This window comes from Oenanthe melanoleuca, chromosome 3 (assembly GCF_029582105.1).
Source record: "Oenanthe melanoleuca isolate GR-GAL-2019-014 chromosome 3, OMel1.0, whole genome shotgun sequence".
Lineage (NCBI taxonomy): Eukaryota > Metazoa > Chordata > Aves > Passeriformes > Muscicapidae > Oenanthe > Oenanthe melanoleuca.
The window spans coordinates 58,096,629-58,113,671 of record NC_079336.1 but is presented as its reverse complement, the minus strand read 5'-3'; the positions used below and the strand labels follow the sequence as shown (position 1 = coordinate 58,113,671).

General features: G+C 35.4%; 1 protein-coding gene across 6 annotated transcripts in view; it reads right to left on the bottom strand.

The window, feature by feature from the left end:
• ZDHHC14 (zinc finger DHHC-type palmitoyltransferase 14) overlaps positions 1-17,043 on the bottom strand; it is a 91,360-nt gene that overhangs the window by 6,283 nt on the left and 68,034 nt on the right. For all 6 annotated transcript variants that reach the window (XM_056486268.1, XM_056486266.1, XM_056486270.1 and 3 more), the window contains 5 exons: positions 14,747-14,884; positions 11,023-11,071; positions 7,292-7,394; positions 5,469-5,578; positions 2,959-3,061 (listed from right to left, as the gene is read on the bottom strand). In XM_056486268.1, coding sequence (XP_056342243.1) covers positions 2,959-3,061; positions 5,469-5,578; positions 7,292-7,394; positions 11,023-11,071; positions 14,747-14,884 — 503 coding nt within the window. The remainder of the gene's footprint in view (positions 1-2,958; positions 3,062-5,468; positions 5,579-7,291; positions 7,395-11,022; positions 11,072-14,746; positions 14,885-17,043) is intronic.

Here is a 17,043-nt window from a genome sequence, read left to right as displayed (position 1 = left end):
CTGATTATAGCTACAAGTCTGACTTTCTGAGATTGTCACAAACTGGGTCACTACCACGAGTAGGGTAGATAATGCACAAAATATTCAAAGTCTCAGAGGCAAAATCACCACAAAAGCTGTTAAATACAGAAAGAGTGCCCCACAAACGGTATCCTGAATAAGAGATAATGTATTGCACTGAAAACCAGCGTCTGGCAACTTTACACTTAGCCGGATATTTATTTTGAACTAACGGCAGAAATGAGGCTACGCTAAAAGATTCATTAAAATAAATGAAAACTGAGTATTATACTAAGCAACCCACAGAGATTTAATGAGGGACAAGAGACTCATTGGGTGAAGCACAAGGATTCTATTTAGATTTATGATGCCTATAAGAAGTTGCTGGGGTTGTTTAGCCTAAAGATGAGGCTCAGAGGAGACCTCATTGCTCTCTACAACTCCTTGAAAGGAGGTTTTACCCAGGTGAAGGTTGGGCTCTTCTCCCAGGCAACCAGTGGCAGGACAAGAGGACGTTGTCTTAAGCTGCACCAGGGATGGTTTAGGTTGGACATTTGGAAGAAGTTCTTCACAGACAGACTGTGACTGGACATTGGACTGGGCTGCCCAGGGAGGCAGTGGAGTCACTGCCCCTGGAGGTGTTTAAGAAAAGACTGGATGCGGCACTGAGTGCCGAGGTCTAGGTGACAAGGTGGTGTTTGGTCATAGGCTGGATTAGATTTCAGAGGTCTTTTCCAACCTAGCTGATTCTGTAAAAGACTAGAGGGAAGGAAGGGAAATGAAAGAGGGAAGGAATAAGAGAAGACAAGTGTGAGAGAATATGATCATTTAAATCTTTATTTTATATCCATGGAAGAGAGATATTTTAGCACACTGTGAATTAAGCAGAGTAACATCTAGACATGAAGACCTGATGTAATACATTCTGCAATAAAATCAAGAGACACACTACAAAGGTGTACTGAAACACACTTCAGACTTCCAGTAATTTATTTCTTGTAATCAAAAGCATTAAGCTTACTAAAATAGTATAAATGTCTCTGATGATGTATAAATGGCCAATTTATACATCTGCCATTTGAGAAGTACTGTGGTCTACAGCTGTAATCTACACATGCTCCTGTAAGTTGAGGAATTTCACTTTGTCTTTAATCATAGTAATACCAGCTCCAGTACTAGAAATATCCCCTTTGACAGGGAAGGGAAAATAGTGTTAGAGAGATGGGTAATCTAAGCCAGTCTTTAATAGTTTACAACAAAACTCAAGGAAGAAATTATAACGCTGATAGCCAGCAGTCCTTAGAAATCAATTGGTCTTGAATACAGACCAAGAGAAAAGATGCCCTGAGAAAAATGGCATTACAGTCTTCACAAATATTCCTTCAAACCAAACAAGACATATTACATTTTTCAAGCTTTTTTTAAGGTGTCATTTTCAGGAGTGAAATCTGCACATCTCCTAACGACTCTGATAGCTGTTAAAGAACCCAGGCTTTTCTCAGCTCATGTGGTGTGGTGTTCTAGGATATAAGAAGAAATTTTGAAGAATTTGTGTAATTAGAGATAGTACTCTCTAAAATTTTAACAGTAACCTGTTTGACTTAAAGTCATACCAGAATAGATTTCTTCATTTCTAGAGACAAATGTAGTAATTTTTTTTACCAAATTGGCAATATCTAGGAATAATTATAGTGTCTAAATTCTTGCAATAATAAGACAATTTAATGCCATGGACACATTGTGGGTTTATGATCCTCACAAATAAGAAGCCTTGACAGTGTCAAAGTTTGGGTAATCCCTGAAAGGCCTCAGCCCATTTCTAGTGTTTGCTTTCTGTTTTTTTTTTTTATAACTCCCTTTTCTCTCTTCACAGTTATAATATTTTGAGTAAAATTTATGTAGAGCATTACCTTGTTCTGCTGAACTGCACCTCAGAAGATTTAGATTTAATACCATGTCTCTAATACATTTTCTTATTAAAGAAACTAAAAAATCTATTTAATTCTCAAAACATTAAGTAAAACCAGCTTAAGAACTACAGCAAAATTTTTATATGAGTTCATCAGTGACACTAAAACTAATCTGTCTGGGAAGAGCATGTCTCTTCTTCTTTTATTCAAAAGAAAGGCTGAACTATGTCAGAAGGCCTCATGGCTTCCTCTTTTTTGGCAGAGGGAGGGTATCCATAATTCATGACTTCTTTGACAAAGTATTAGAACCCACATACTGTGAAGATATGTGGACGACAATTCAGAAATAGGCACAGATGCGAGATGGCTGCCTTCAGAAAAAGACCTCTTTCCAGTTATTTTCTTCTTCTTGGCACTGGAAATCCTATCCTCCATTATGATAGCCAATGTTACCAACAAAAACAAACAAACAAAGTAAATACTAATGGCACAGTTTCAAAGATGTTCAAAAAACTTTTGTTGTAACAATCCAGTTGCTATTTTTTGTTCGGGTTCAGAGTCCTCCTGCTCTTTCTTCAAAGTATTTCTCCCCTAGAAACTCCTCTTTGTTCATCTTTGCTTTTTAAAATACATTAGTCTATGCAAAACCACAGTGTACAAGCAAAGAAGGAAATGGGAGTATGAAGAAAGTGCCACACAAAATAACAATTAGCTGGAAAACGATGAACCAGAGTAAGTCCATAATACTTGAATAGTCCAGTTCAAAACACAGTAGGTGTCAACAGCAAAAATCAAAATACCAGTATATTCAATAAATCAACAGCGTAGAAAAGACTTTTTTTTAAGAATCCATGAGCAGTAACTATTACACTGTGTGAAACGTACATTAAAAAGAGACTTGGATTTTGCTTTTTTTCTTTACTGTTATTAAACAACTCATTCCACCCAGTGTGTCAGCTGTATCCAGTTAGTTATTAGTTCACATGAAAGTGGAGAAGAAAAACATTCACAGGAATCTTGATGAACAACACTATGGGATGATTCCTACCATGTTGCTCTGAGACTGTGTGGCCCCGTACATGGTAATGCCATTTGATGGTCCTGCTAATTGCGGTGTATCTGGCTGTATAAATCCTCTTCTGTCAATCAAGCTACAGAATAATCACAGTAAAGGAAAAGTATTAGAGACATTGCTGATCAATAACTATCTCCTCTCAATAAAAAGAAAGACAAACTTTCTGTCATACAACAGACCTTAATACCTCACCAATACTTTCTAATGTCTCCTTTTAGTCAAAAGAAGTACTAGACTTCACTTTCTACTCATCAGTAAAGTACTTGTTCTTGTGATACTGCCTGTCATACAATCACATATACTGCTACTTTTTTTGATTTTTATCACAGACAATAGACTTAGAACCTTACCAGCAGGTACCATAAAACCTAAGAATTTTAAACCACAGGTGAAAAAACAAATGGCAAAACTCACTCAGGGCACATTTTTTAAAAGAGTACCTCTTTTAAAAGTTCTTTTTTTTACCAGCTTTCACATCTAAACTGAAACTACTTAATCACACAATTTAGCAAAAATGAAGAAAAGTACATCTTTTTTTCTGACAGACAACTTAGCTTGCCAGATGTTTCCTGACAGCTACTTAACAAGTCTTCCACTGTGCTTACCAAAGTGATGTATTCATAACATTTTTTATTTCTAAGAAAATACTCTGTGGAGAAATTACTAAATGTAATTAAAAAACTTTGTAAGATTATAAACAAATTACATAGAATGAAATAATACAACCTAGATGAATATTAAAGAAGCTTAAAGAAGTTATATAATTTGTTGCACCAGCATACTGGTTAGACATATGCTGACAGCCAAGGATCAAATTAAGATTTGAAAGTAACTGTCGAGGACATGTAAAATACATCCTGAATTTGCTAGCACAGATTTATAAATTATCATCAATAGAAGTGAGAAAAGTTTTGATTAGTTACAGATCCTCTCTTCACCTGCACTTATGCTCAAAGGCACTTGAACATTTTGAATTTTGAGCTGACATTGCTGGTAAGCCCCTTTTCCAGAATTTAAGGAAAAAACTTAATATTTAGTTACTTGGGACACAGCTGAGATTAAAAGTAAAAGAAGCAAGCTTATATTTTAAATGTTACAGTCCGTAAATTTTTCTCCATGGTCACAAAATGACTCCCTGCAGAACCTCTGTGAGAGGTTTAGACATGTTAATGTCTAAATAAGTAATGTTGCTACACTGAATTTTGGAAAAAATGCACAAACTCTGCTAAAACACAGAAGCCAATACTGGTCTGCTGTGTTGCTACTTTTATCAGCCTAATATACTCTTTTATCTACTGAGAAACATGATGTAGTTTTAATAAAAATTTCCATTTGGAATCAAAAGAATTTGAAGAGTGGCACTGTGCTTTTATGTCACATACTTTTATCAAAAGCAAAATGGCAGAATTAAAAGGCTGGCTTCAGGCAACATCCACACAGGCAGGAAGCAGAGACAGAGCTATGCAGTCTCACCAGAGGTAGCCCCTTATGTGGAAATCTCAATTCTGTTGCTCCCTCTTTAGGAAAAGATGTCAGTCTCCCCTGTTGAACTTTGACTGCACATAGAAGAGCAGCACCTCTAACAAAGCCAGAAATCTCACTCCAGTTAAACACCTGAGCCACAGCACCATAAAATCATTTACTTTCCTTCTTCTTGTTCCAATTCATAACTTTGCAATTCCAGGCAAAGCAAAACATATCAACCAAGGTATAGGCCACAAAATTATCTACAAGTTTTTCTGCCCCTCTCTACAGTGAAACTGGGCCTCTGCTGTGTATGTAGTACATAAGCTGCCTAATCACTGAGCACTGGAATAAGAAAAGAACTACATTTTTCTGGCTGACAGTTTTATTTCTCTAGTCTCAGTTCTGTACTACATTTTCTTCAAGCTGAAAAAACATCTCCAACCTCAAATATATAAATATTTCAGATTTCCAAAACTTGAAAATGTATTCAGCAAAACATAGTCCATTATGTTCTTTGGAATTGCTTTAGTTTAAGACCACCAAAATCAGTTTAATGAATATATGTTAACAGTATTAAATAAAAAAAAAATACCGTCCATTTAAACAAAACATTTCAGATTGAAAAGACATAAATCAACAATTATCAAGCTAGTTGTAGATTTAAGGTTCCTCAACTCATGTCACATTTGTTAGGTATGTAAAAATTTCATAAACTAGATTGATCTTCATGCAACAGTCAACTACTAGAAATATTTTCTTGCTCTAAGCTATCAACTGCATTGGTGAAAGTTCAAACAACAAGATTATTTGCATTTCAGATGTAATTTTACAGGATTTGATAACTAACTTAGTTTAAACATAATTTACCAACTTATCTCTTTACCACAGAACAAAAACATAAAGCTTCTAACAGACACTAATCCAAAACTTTCATTTTGTTGAATAAACTCAAATAATCAAAAAGAGTTATTTTTTAATGGCTTCATTTATGCTAACAATACTTTTGATACTCTTACCTTGGAGAGAGGGGCCCACAGAGAGCAGCACAGCAATTAGTAAAGATGTTGCCATAACTGTAGGGATTATAGTTTTCTTTACCTCTTTTATTTGACCATGATCCTTTAATCTGAAGAGATATGAACAATATGTATCACATGCAATGCAATACAGAAAATGGCTGTGAGAAATTAAGGTTGCAACATGCTACTTGCAGAAGAGACCACAGAAAATCCATAATGACACTTTCTGAACAATTTAAGTTTTAGGTTGTTATGAAGCCTGGACCCTACAAGCTCATACTTTACCTCCACAGATGCAGACAACCCACAATCTCAAGAGATCAATATACTTGAAGCAGGAATTTTAGCATCTAAACATAATGGTCCAAGTTCAATTTTACAAATATAATAGCACATTTTACAGAAGAGGCTCAATTGCAAAAAATGATGAAAGCCAGCAACAGAACACTTCTTTTCCATACTCATGGGTAAGTTTTCAAGCTGTGCAGTATCACACAACATTATCTTCCCTAAAGTTCACAAATGGTTCTAAAATTGTAAAGCAAATGCAGCTATTGCTACCTTTTACTGCATATTACATTTTCCCTTAGCCAGTTTGCTTTTTCTGTTTGTGAGATACTTGAAAGCCTGAGTAAAATGTCTTGCAGTATTCAATTGGGAATTTATGTTTTAAATTTAATTACTGAACTGTTTACTTGATATTCAGACATGTTCCCTGCTGCAGTTCCCTGCTATGTATCTTTCACCAATCTAGAAGAGATTTATTTGAGGGAAGTGTGTGGAAGCACACTAAGTCCATCTAGAGAGACAATCTTGGCAGAAACCTAATAACCAAGGAATAACCAAGTATTTCATCTGCCTTATTAACAAGGTAAATTTCTTCCAAGTCAGGCTACTTGCTCTGATACTAGATGCTGAGGCACAATTCATTTTGATCCTGCTTGGAAAGTGCTTTTCTGGTTGATTAATATTTACTGTAAAATGTGTAATTTTAGCTGTGACCTTAAACAAAAACAAAACATATTTGACAGTACTGAAGATGCTACTTTTATATCTACCAGATACCTATGAAAAATGTACAATAGGAAATTACAATAAAATAACTTAAAGCCTGAAGTATTTTGTTACATCACCTATTACATTTCCAAAAGCTTTTTATACCATTAGCTCCCTAGCTAATTTTATTTTCTCCTTTCATTCATTACACATTTCTCCTTTTAGCTGGGGAAGGACACATGAAGACTCCATACACAGCTAAGCATAATTCAATACCAAAACAAAGGAATCCTGTATGTGAAATTAATAGCTGTAGAAAGGAGAAAGTTGATCTTTAAATTAATGATAATACTCCTTGCCAGAGGGTTTTGGACCTCAAAATGGCAAAAAGCCTTCAGAGGTAAGATAAAATAAAGAATGAAATTTTTGTTTAGAGAATTCCAACACACTTTTCAAGTTTTACAGTAAGCAATTTTTGAGTTAAAGAATATTTACCACTTCCACTGAAAAGGAGATACCGAAAAATACTTAATTTCCTACTGTATAAAATATACTTGTTTGCCTCCTCCCTCCTGTGTTTTACTGTTTCAAGACAGAGATCCTATGTGTGTAAACCAAAATGAACATACTATGTATATAATGAGCACATCTTCAAATCACAACAAATATAGTAAAAAAGATTTCATCTGATCTTTTGAATCAAGCATGACCTTTCCCTCTTTCTCACTAAGGTATTCACAGAATGATGCAGACATGTCTGACTTGCGAAAAATCCCCACATTGGTATTCAGAAATATATATGTAGAAATATACTACAAACTTACATCTTCATTTGTTGTTTGATTGGAGCTGATCAAATATGTATGAAAACCTGAGAGGCCAACAATGGACCATACTGAGAAAAAACACACCACAGCTTCCAGCACAGTAATTAAAAGTCAAGGAAATATATGCAAATGGGAAAAAAATCCAGTAACAAGTAGTTAAAATCACAAAATTGAAGGCAGTGCACAAGTCCTTTGAGACCTCTGGAATACTTCAAAGGGGTCAGCAAAAAATAAACTCCAGGCATCTGCCTAGCCCAGACACAGCACCACCTCAGCCAAACACTGTGAGGAGTGTGTCCAGCCAGCAGACTGCTGGTATGAGGGGCAATGCATGGGGCTGCACACCTGAGATACACAGATGGGAGCATGTGGAGTGCTTTCATGTGTGACTTACAGGGAACAGCACTGGGACATGTAGGGAGGAGCACATTCACCTCCAAGGGAGCAGCAAAGGTGTGCACATGCACCGATTGGTATACTCAAAAAAACAGTCAGCACTCAACATTGCATACTTACTACAGTTTTTATAATTCCTTTAACTCTAAAGGAGTCATCATCTCAGAAATAAGACAATAAAGTTGATTCTAAACTTTATAGAATCAAGCATGAAGAGGAACTTTCCAAACTTTTTGTAGAAGGCTTCCTTCTATAGCTTTTATTTATTTATTTACACAAAATAGTCATGAACTCAGAATACATCTACTTTGAGAACACTAATTTCTATAACACATCAATTTTTTTTTTTTCTTTTAGGGAACACAAATCAACAGAAAAGAATGCTTTGGTTCCTAGAAAAATACATAAAATTCATGACTAGGAACAAAATGATGAGAAAAGAATAGGATAAAAATAATCTGTATATTAACCATATCAACCTTTAGTGAAGTCAGTTTCCAAGACAACGCAAACTCAAAATTTTCCAGAACAAGGACACAGCCTTAGAACACAGGAAAAACACCCTTATCACTGAACCTATCAATAGCAGAAAAATATGACAGTTCCTCACCCTTACACGGAGACACAGCCTGGAAATGGCATGGATGGACATAAATACTTGCAATAAAAAATCCTAACATTAGTTAAAATTGAAGAGTTTTGTATTGCAGGGCTGCTCAGCCCTAATGAACTGTGATACATGAAGTGTCTGCATAATCTTCCCCAGAACCTATTTCAATCAGAGTGGTTTAAAGCCAGAAAAGAGTCATTTGCATTCTGAGCAGATCTACTCCAAAAGCAGCAGGATGACCAAAGTGCACTTTGCTGCTGAGCAGCACGGTCACTACTCTCTGCCTCTCATTTCCTCCTCAGGCTGTGTGAACTCAAACCAACACAAGATAGGAACTCTGACTGTCTGCAACAGCCACAGCTAAAGCAAGGAGTACAAGGGATAATGGGTAAGGAAACACTGTTTGCAGAGGGTTCCAAAACATGTAAAAGAAGGAAACAGCCCAAAACATAATGTACAATACAAACTGGGCTGTGAAAGAGTAGAAATAGTAAGGAAGGCTGCAGATGAGCACTGTTGGGTAGAATCTGCACACCAGGAAGAAGATTCACCAGGTCAGAAAAGAAGAACCTTAGAGGGCAAAGATCTCCCTGCAACCTGAACATACTGCCAACAGGATGCTTCTCAGCACAATTTCACTCAAAAGGGTACTGAAAAGTGAGTTTCACCCTCTACGTTGCAATTCCTACTGATGGGGGGTAAAGGGAATTTATTTCAGTTCAAGGCTTCTTTCAATTCCCCACAGGAAGGGACATTTTTCAGTTCCTCACACAAGGATCCAAAAACAACTCGAGAACAGCAGGGGTAGTTTATGTCAAATTAACCAGAATTCACTGATTCAACCTAAGTGCATTAACTATAAAACAAACACAAAAAAGCAATACATTCTCAACAAAGTACAACCTTCTAGTATAATATGGTATAGTATCTTACTAGCATCACACAGTATAATTTTCCCTTAGCATCTCACACAGATGGGGTTGTTAGTAAGATTGAAATGGCCATGCTCTCTGTGGCTGAATTGACTGGCTCCAAAGCAGCATTCCCAATACTATTTGGACGATCTAATTTTTACTGTAATTAACTGTAACCTAACTTTTAAATTGTCCAACGTATCACTATCAAATCAGGCATTTTTGCAAGATGTGCTACTAAGCCTTTTAAGGCAGCATATCTCTGAACACCAATTATAAATTATGAGGCCATTGTTCCTGTACAAAAATCCTCAAATGCATAAGCAATTACCTTTTGATTTAAAGACAACTGAAAGCTATTCTCAGTTTGAAAACAGTTTGAAATAATTACCTTTTGTTAGAATTGACTGTAATTGTTTTATTTTGAAGCCACTGTTGTGCTATTTAGAGCTGTTTGTTTGTGCTTTTTAAAATTATTTGTGCAGAAAAACCTGAACATGGCTTTGCTTAAAAAGGGAGTTTAACAGCTCAGTGATTCTACCTGAAGACGACAAGAACACAAAAAAATATATCTGCAGAATCTGACACTTGGGAAAATGACCCAGAAACAGTCTATACAGAATTATGAATGACATAGGAGTTTTTTCCTCCTACCTTTGTGTGGAAATGCAAAATGTGTGAGGCACAATGGACAAATGGGAAAAAATTCTTTTTATAGTGTCTTTGTGAGAGGTGAAAACTGTTTACTCAGACAGGAAGCATTCAAAACACATACATAAGCAATGAGAACTTACTGTCTGTACAGAACCTAAACAGAACTTTTGTCAGTTTCCCGTTTTTTCATTATGTTAGCTGTTTTCTGACTCCATTCTCACTGAGTAGAAAATATACAGAAGGTCCCACAAAGTGAAAAGAAGTGCATGGAGCATTTACAGAATAGAACCACAGAGCAGCTTGGGCTGGGAAGAATCTTAAAGGACACTTTCCACTAGATGCTCAGAGCACCATCCAACCTGGCTGTGAACATTTCCAGAGATGGGGCAGCGACCAAATCTCTGGGTAACCTGCTCATGTGTCCCAACACTCTCATTGCAGAAACTTTCTTATGGCAAATCTATATCCACTCTCTCTCATCTTAAAACCTTGTTGTGTCACTACAGGCTCTGCTAAGAAGTCTCTCTGTTGTTCTTATGAGACTTCTTTATATACTGACAGACCACAATGAGATCTCCCCAGAGTCTTGTTCTTTTCCAAGCTGAACAACAATAGTAGACCCTGTGTATGCAATTTACATACCACTGTGTAACTTAACACAAGTTGCTATTTGAAAATGACTTCTCTAAAAACACAAATAATAGTTTCAGAAATGGAGTTCTTCAAGGAAAGTATGCTGTGTCTGCTGTACCAAAATCTACCTTTTCCATCCTGAAAAGAATCAGCCATTTTGTATACCTTCAGTTGTAAACCAGAACAATTCTTGAATAATTTTAGTGAAACCACAGCATGTCTCATGCAAAATGTATTTATGAATTCCATCACAAAACATGAAGCATATTTCATGGACATGGAAACTACAGATCTTTGTCAAGAGTACTGGTCTGCAAAACATGAAGAATAAAAACCACTCCAGGCTATAGTCTCTTTCCTACCTCCAACATGTAGCAAGAAATCCTATTGTGCAGGAAGTAACGAAATCATTAACTGATAAAGTCTAAAAGGACACATTCAATGAGAGAAAGGAAACAAGCAAAACCATATCAGATGTTATTTTGCAACGAAATCTACACCATGTATCAGTGAAAGGATATCTTGCAGGACTGTCCTTCAGAGCATTGAGGAACCCTGTTTGTTGAGAACCTGTAGAAATAGAACCCAAAATTACCAGCCAAGTAAGAAATGGGACCATGGGCTGTTTTTACTATAGTTAAAACAATTAACATTTGAAGATAAACAAATAACCATAGAATAGATTTACAATATGAATCTGAGAATATGTTGTTCAGCAGCAACAACAACATCAAAAAAGCCCTTGAGCAACTTATCAGGTTTAACATCTGCAGGATATTTTCTCAAGTCATACCAAATTGATGCACACATACTTTCCCATGAACAAGATTCGTGATCAGCCCTGCTCTTTTTAGACCTAATATGAAAAAGAAAAAATTATAACCTTCTGTTTCACTTCGAAATACTATTTTTCAAAGTAACTTTTTGACTTGGAAAATTTATTCTCTAAACTCAGATTCCCAACTTTCCATCCTTTGTTTTGGAAGCAAGTCTCTTATCTATAATTCTGCTCCTACTGCACCTACACAGAAGATTTTTCTCATTGGTTACTGTTGCCTTCAGGCAAATAAAAGACAATCTAGTAGCTGAAAAGAGCTCAAAAGAAGCATCAACTCAAAAGAGCCCATCAACTAGAAATGCAGAAGCATGCAAAGTAAAAAAGCACTTGGGTTCCATAACCATGAGATATTAATCAAAAAGGGTGATTTGACAATTTGTTGATTGCAACAAGTGAATTTGTTGTAGCTGACTTAATCTGACATAGCTACAGGCACACAGTTTGAACTTTCCTGAATATCATAAATGATTTAAATGCTGAAAGTTTTCCCCACAGCAAAAATTTTCCACTTAGCTAAATTCATCTGAAGATCTGTATGGAGAGAAGAATCTTGACAAGAATACGGAAATATATGTGTAATTCTCTAGACCTATCTGGTCAATTTTACTGTTTATTGTTACAAGTGGGAAGTTACTTACCTTGTATTTTCAAGCCTTTTCAGACTCTTGTAATTGGTTCTCATTCTCAGGGTATAAGACTAGTGAAACTTTCCCTGCCTTCTTACTATTTTTAGCATCTTTAATGGCAATGGCAGCAGATAGGTGTGATTTCTATGCCATATTGATGGCATACTCCTCCAAGCAGTGCCCAAAACATCAGAAGGGGAAGATTGTTCATTGCAACAAACAGTTGAAATACTGATGCCTCAAACAGAGACAAGTAACTGTAAATACAGATAATACTACTGGAAATGTGTTCAATTTGGGGAGAGGGAAGATAATCTTGCAAGACAGCACCTTTGGTACAACTGACTTAAAAATTAGTTTTATTATCTTTAATAATGTTATGTGCACATATTCTTAAACCCAGAAAGAACAAATTTCCAATGTATGCCTCAGAAGGCCACAGAAAAAAAAAAGATGTATCTTACATCTCATCACCACTTAGGTCCACCAAAAATTTATAAAATGCCACCTTGCAAGATGTACTATAAAAATAAGCAAATTTTAAAAATTTTTGTCTAAATCAAGAGGCATTAAAATAAAATAATTTTGTCAGGACTTTTGTATGACTTTGAAATATTGCAGGAAGGTCAGAGTCTGAGGTTTAAAAACTGAGACTTCCTTCAGCCACACTAACAAAAAGCAGTCTATGCCAAGAGTAAAGGTTCAGATTAAGTAACTGAGAATCCTGCTTAACAGTTAGCTTCAGCTAAAGAACTGAAGAGCTACAAAACAGAACACAAATTGTTGAGTGGTAATTATCAGAAAAATAGACAGGAGGACTTCTAGAGGTATGGTAGGCACAAAGAGAGTGGAGTGATAAGAAAACGTTATTTGTAAAGAACTCTTTTTTGGACACTATCAAGACTGTAGCAGACAAATTTGAAAGCTGGGCTTGAAGCTCCAGTGTATCAATTAAATATCAAGGTACTAATCACATTTCGTACCTGCTTCCATTGCCTTTGAGGACTAACTGATCTTTAGAACTTAAGGATGTTTTTTCTTGTCTCATCCTAGGTAGATGAACCTCCATGGCAAGAATATTTTGCAGCTGACAGGCAATTCAGCATTTAACATTTATTATATGTAATCTGTAACATCTACACAATGCTTAAGTGCTTCTCAACCACACAGACACAATTAATTACTCCACTCTTGGTCTACAGACTCAAGAGTTAGGTATGGACACTGTAAACTTAAAATCTACTAGATAAACCTACTTAACATACAAAACATGAAATACTGACATTATATTGATAATTCATATACTGAAAACTAAAGAAAAAAGCACTGAAGTCCTTGTGAAACAAAGGTAGGGTAGTATCAAAAATAGCTTTACATTGTCAGACTAGGAACGTTTTCAACTAATGAACACTAGCAAAGATTTCAGAAAAAAACCCATGTGTCTTTCTTCTTAAATGTAAAAGGTGTGTATGAATATATGTGTATGTATGCCCAGATAAATAACAAGCACTTAAGTATTGATGGCAAATGATATTTTTATAATAATTTTCCTTTTTGAAAAAATATATACATCTTATCTCTGCTTTTTTAAACTGGTATTGGAAATGCTGTAGTGTGAACAAGTTGTTCATTCAGACTCTCTCAAAATTCATATCCCGGTTCTAGCCTATGAAATATATTTCTGAGCTCTAGAAGAGCCTCTCAGTGCTTGCATCATAGTTTTGTGAAGAAAAGTAAGAGCAGGAATTCTGCTCCTTCAAATACTTTTCCCTGCATGTTGTAAACAATTCCAGAAACTGAGTACAATCTGACATGTTTTTTCCCAGTAAAACATTCTCTGAATATTATCATTATCAAGTTAGCTTTATAAATGTGTCATATACTGCAATTATTATTTTTATCAGGTTTCTGTTGCAATACAAAGGAATAAGCAGATCACATTTCCGAAGTGGTTAAAGAAACACTCTTTAAGGCAATATCCTATATAATTAGTGAAAAATACAGAATGCACTTCTAGTTATAGTGGGTTAAAAAACCCAACATACAAAAGGTGTTTTAAGACAAGTCATGTAACCTGCCATCATAAATGTCACCATCATCATCATCATATAGAAGCCAGCAAAATTAGTTAGGGGTATGGAAAAAAATGACAGTAGCCAAAAGAGTTTTGACCTCAAACACACCCCAGAATACAAATAAAGATCAGTCTCAAACTCATTAATATTTCTGATTCACTCTGTTATGAATTGGTTTTTCTCAGAATGTCTATGTAAATGAAAATAATGCATTAAAAATAGGGTTGAGAATGGTGTAAAGCTAATCAGCAAAAGTACAAAAAGTATAGCTCCAATCTATTTTCTAGTAATTTACCTCTTTGTCTGAATGGTAAGTGACCCATGCTTACAATTAAAAAAGCACATGGAAGTTCTTTAGGTAAATGATACTACCTGTATACTTAAACATACAGTATATGTGATGCTTTTCCTATGAATCATCCATAAAAGGAAAAAAAAAAAAAAAAAAAAAAAAAAAAAAAAAAAAAAAAAAAAAAAATCTCAAAATTAGGAGTGCATTAAGGTAAAGCCAGTGCCAGGCCAATGACTACCATGACCAGTGCCTATATAAACCAGAATGGGACTCATTGGGGATCGTGAAGTTTCAGAAAAAAGGCATATAAACAAACAAACAAATAAATAAATAAATCTTGAATGATCAAAATATTAACTTAAAAAACTCAAGCAAATGGCTACATACGAAATCTGATTTCACCAGCATACTTACGAAGGATGACGTGGGTGATAACGAATGCAAATATAAAGACTGTCAGAAAGGACAGAGATAAAATAAACATATAAAAAAATCTGTAGTTTCTTTTCCCCACACAGTTGCCTACCCAGGGACAGTGGTGATCAAACCGTTCTGAAATGAGAGGCAGAAGAAAAAAAAAATGGAAAACAATTAATAAAATGCTGTTTATTCGAAAAAATGCTCTCTGAATACTATATTAAAACTCATGGTTTAACTGGCATTTGCAAAGTAGCCACAGAAGTTCTTCTTTAGAAAGAAACAAAAAAATAGAAAAGAAAAATAAGGAGTACTTTAATGAAACCTTAAAATTTTTAAAGAAATCAAAGTATGGCTGAGGTGAGTTCCTGTTAAACTAACAGCCCTATTGTGACAAATTTTGCAGTCAGACCAGTATGCATGTATTTATCTATTGACACATGGAGCAGCAGCAACTCAGTTGTATCCGATTTTTTTAAAACAAGATGTTTGGGTTTTTTTTTCTTCAGTGCATCTTCTACTCAAAATTGGAATTTCTGAGGTTTTTTACATCTGTCATGATCACACCTCTGACTAATGCCTACTATCATATCATCCATCCATTATGGAGCATGAAATATTAACACCTTCCCACTTCCTTTTATTGCTTTCCTCAAGATACTCTTCATTCTAGACCACTGATTTTTTCCACTTGGAGTTGGCGCTGTCATACAAGATCATTAAAAATAGCAAAATCATTCACATCAAACATTTTTCAAATTTTAAAATTTAAATTTAAATTTAAAATTTAAATACATCATATAAAAATGGCTAATCTGCACAATCTGTTACCCTTTGCACTATAGGCTCTGTCTCCTTTTTACTAAGCAAAACCCTTTCTCTTTACCTCCCACAGAGAACTTGTTTGTGACACAGGAAAAGGCCAGGCTGGAGCAGAAACAAGTGCCCCCATCATGGGGAAATGCCTCAGTGCTGGAAAGCAGCAGAGGGAATGGTTTACTCTGCTTCTCCCCAGGCAGCCTTGATCCTTCCTCCATGTCCCAGTATGCTGGGTAATGGAAACAAAGCTATCGCCAGGAAACAAAGTTGTATTTCCTAACTTTACTTTGGAGAGATTACACTGAGAGAATTTTAAGGTTTTTAAAATCAACTCCAAGACCATAAGAGATGCATTCGTGCTGACTCTTTCTCTCACTCTCTGATCCTTGTCCACATCCTGGTTTGTTTTCTCTGATTTTTATGCCTCCACTGACATACTATCAAACTATTTGTAATTCCACAGGAAAGGCGAACTATAAATCCAAAGTCATTTAAGCCCTGTGTTAGGCAAATCTGACCAAGTAAACCAGCTTATTTTAGTTATGGATTTATATTAAAGGTCTACATTAGAGGTTTTTCTTGAAGGATGTATTTAGTATTATCTTAATTTTAAAAAAAGTCAAAACAACATGCACAACAGATTTCTGAGTCCACCAGACTTTCAGGGTTTGTTTTTTTTTTTAAAATAGTTTCACATGACAGCTGTTTGGACCACATGTTTCTGCCATAAATCTGTTTCAAATTCTAACAGGGCTATTCAAGGTGAAGTTCATACTGAACTTTCTTAGGATAAGGCTTCAGAATACTTTAAGTGAGTACTGCTAAGAATACCCAAAAATAAACACTCTAGGTAGGTGAATACTACCATTTCTCAGTGCCACTATAGTTGTAATCCCTAAATAATTGATATTACATTTTGAAAGTGCTTGTCTTTAAATCTGTGCTTCTGAATGAGCCCTCATATTCTGGTAAACACTACTTAATTTAAATTCATTCATACATACAACTCATAAGCAAACAACACCACAAAGAAACACAGCTACAGAGCCATTTTAAAAAGAGAATCCTAGGGTATTTTTGTATCTTACTGCTAAAAAAATACACTACGTGTCTTGGAATATGAATTCCATATACACACATTCATTCTCTTCTATGCTGACACAGTAGGAAATGAATTATACAGACATAAAGATGCTTCTAGCCATGAAACAACATTTAGATATATACAGACATCTATTTGATGAATTCAGATAAATGCAGACAAACACACACACATACATACAACCCCTCTATCTATAAACTCACGTTCCTATACATACACACACTTCTTACTGAAGACTGACTGGGTGTTTTCAACTGATTTGTCAGTCCTCTTCAATTTCCATCTTCAAACTTTCCTGGAGAACTGAAAGGCTCTGCTTTCTCAATAAAGACATTACTAATCATTGTGAAACTAAGTAACTACCCAAGACATT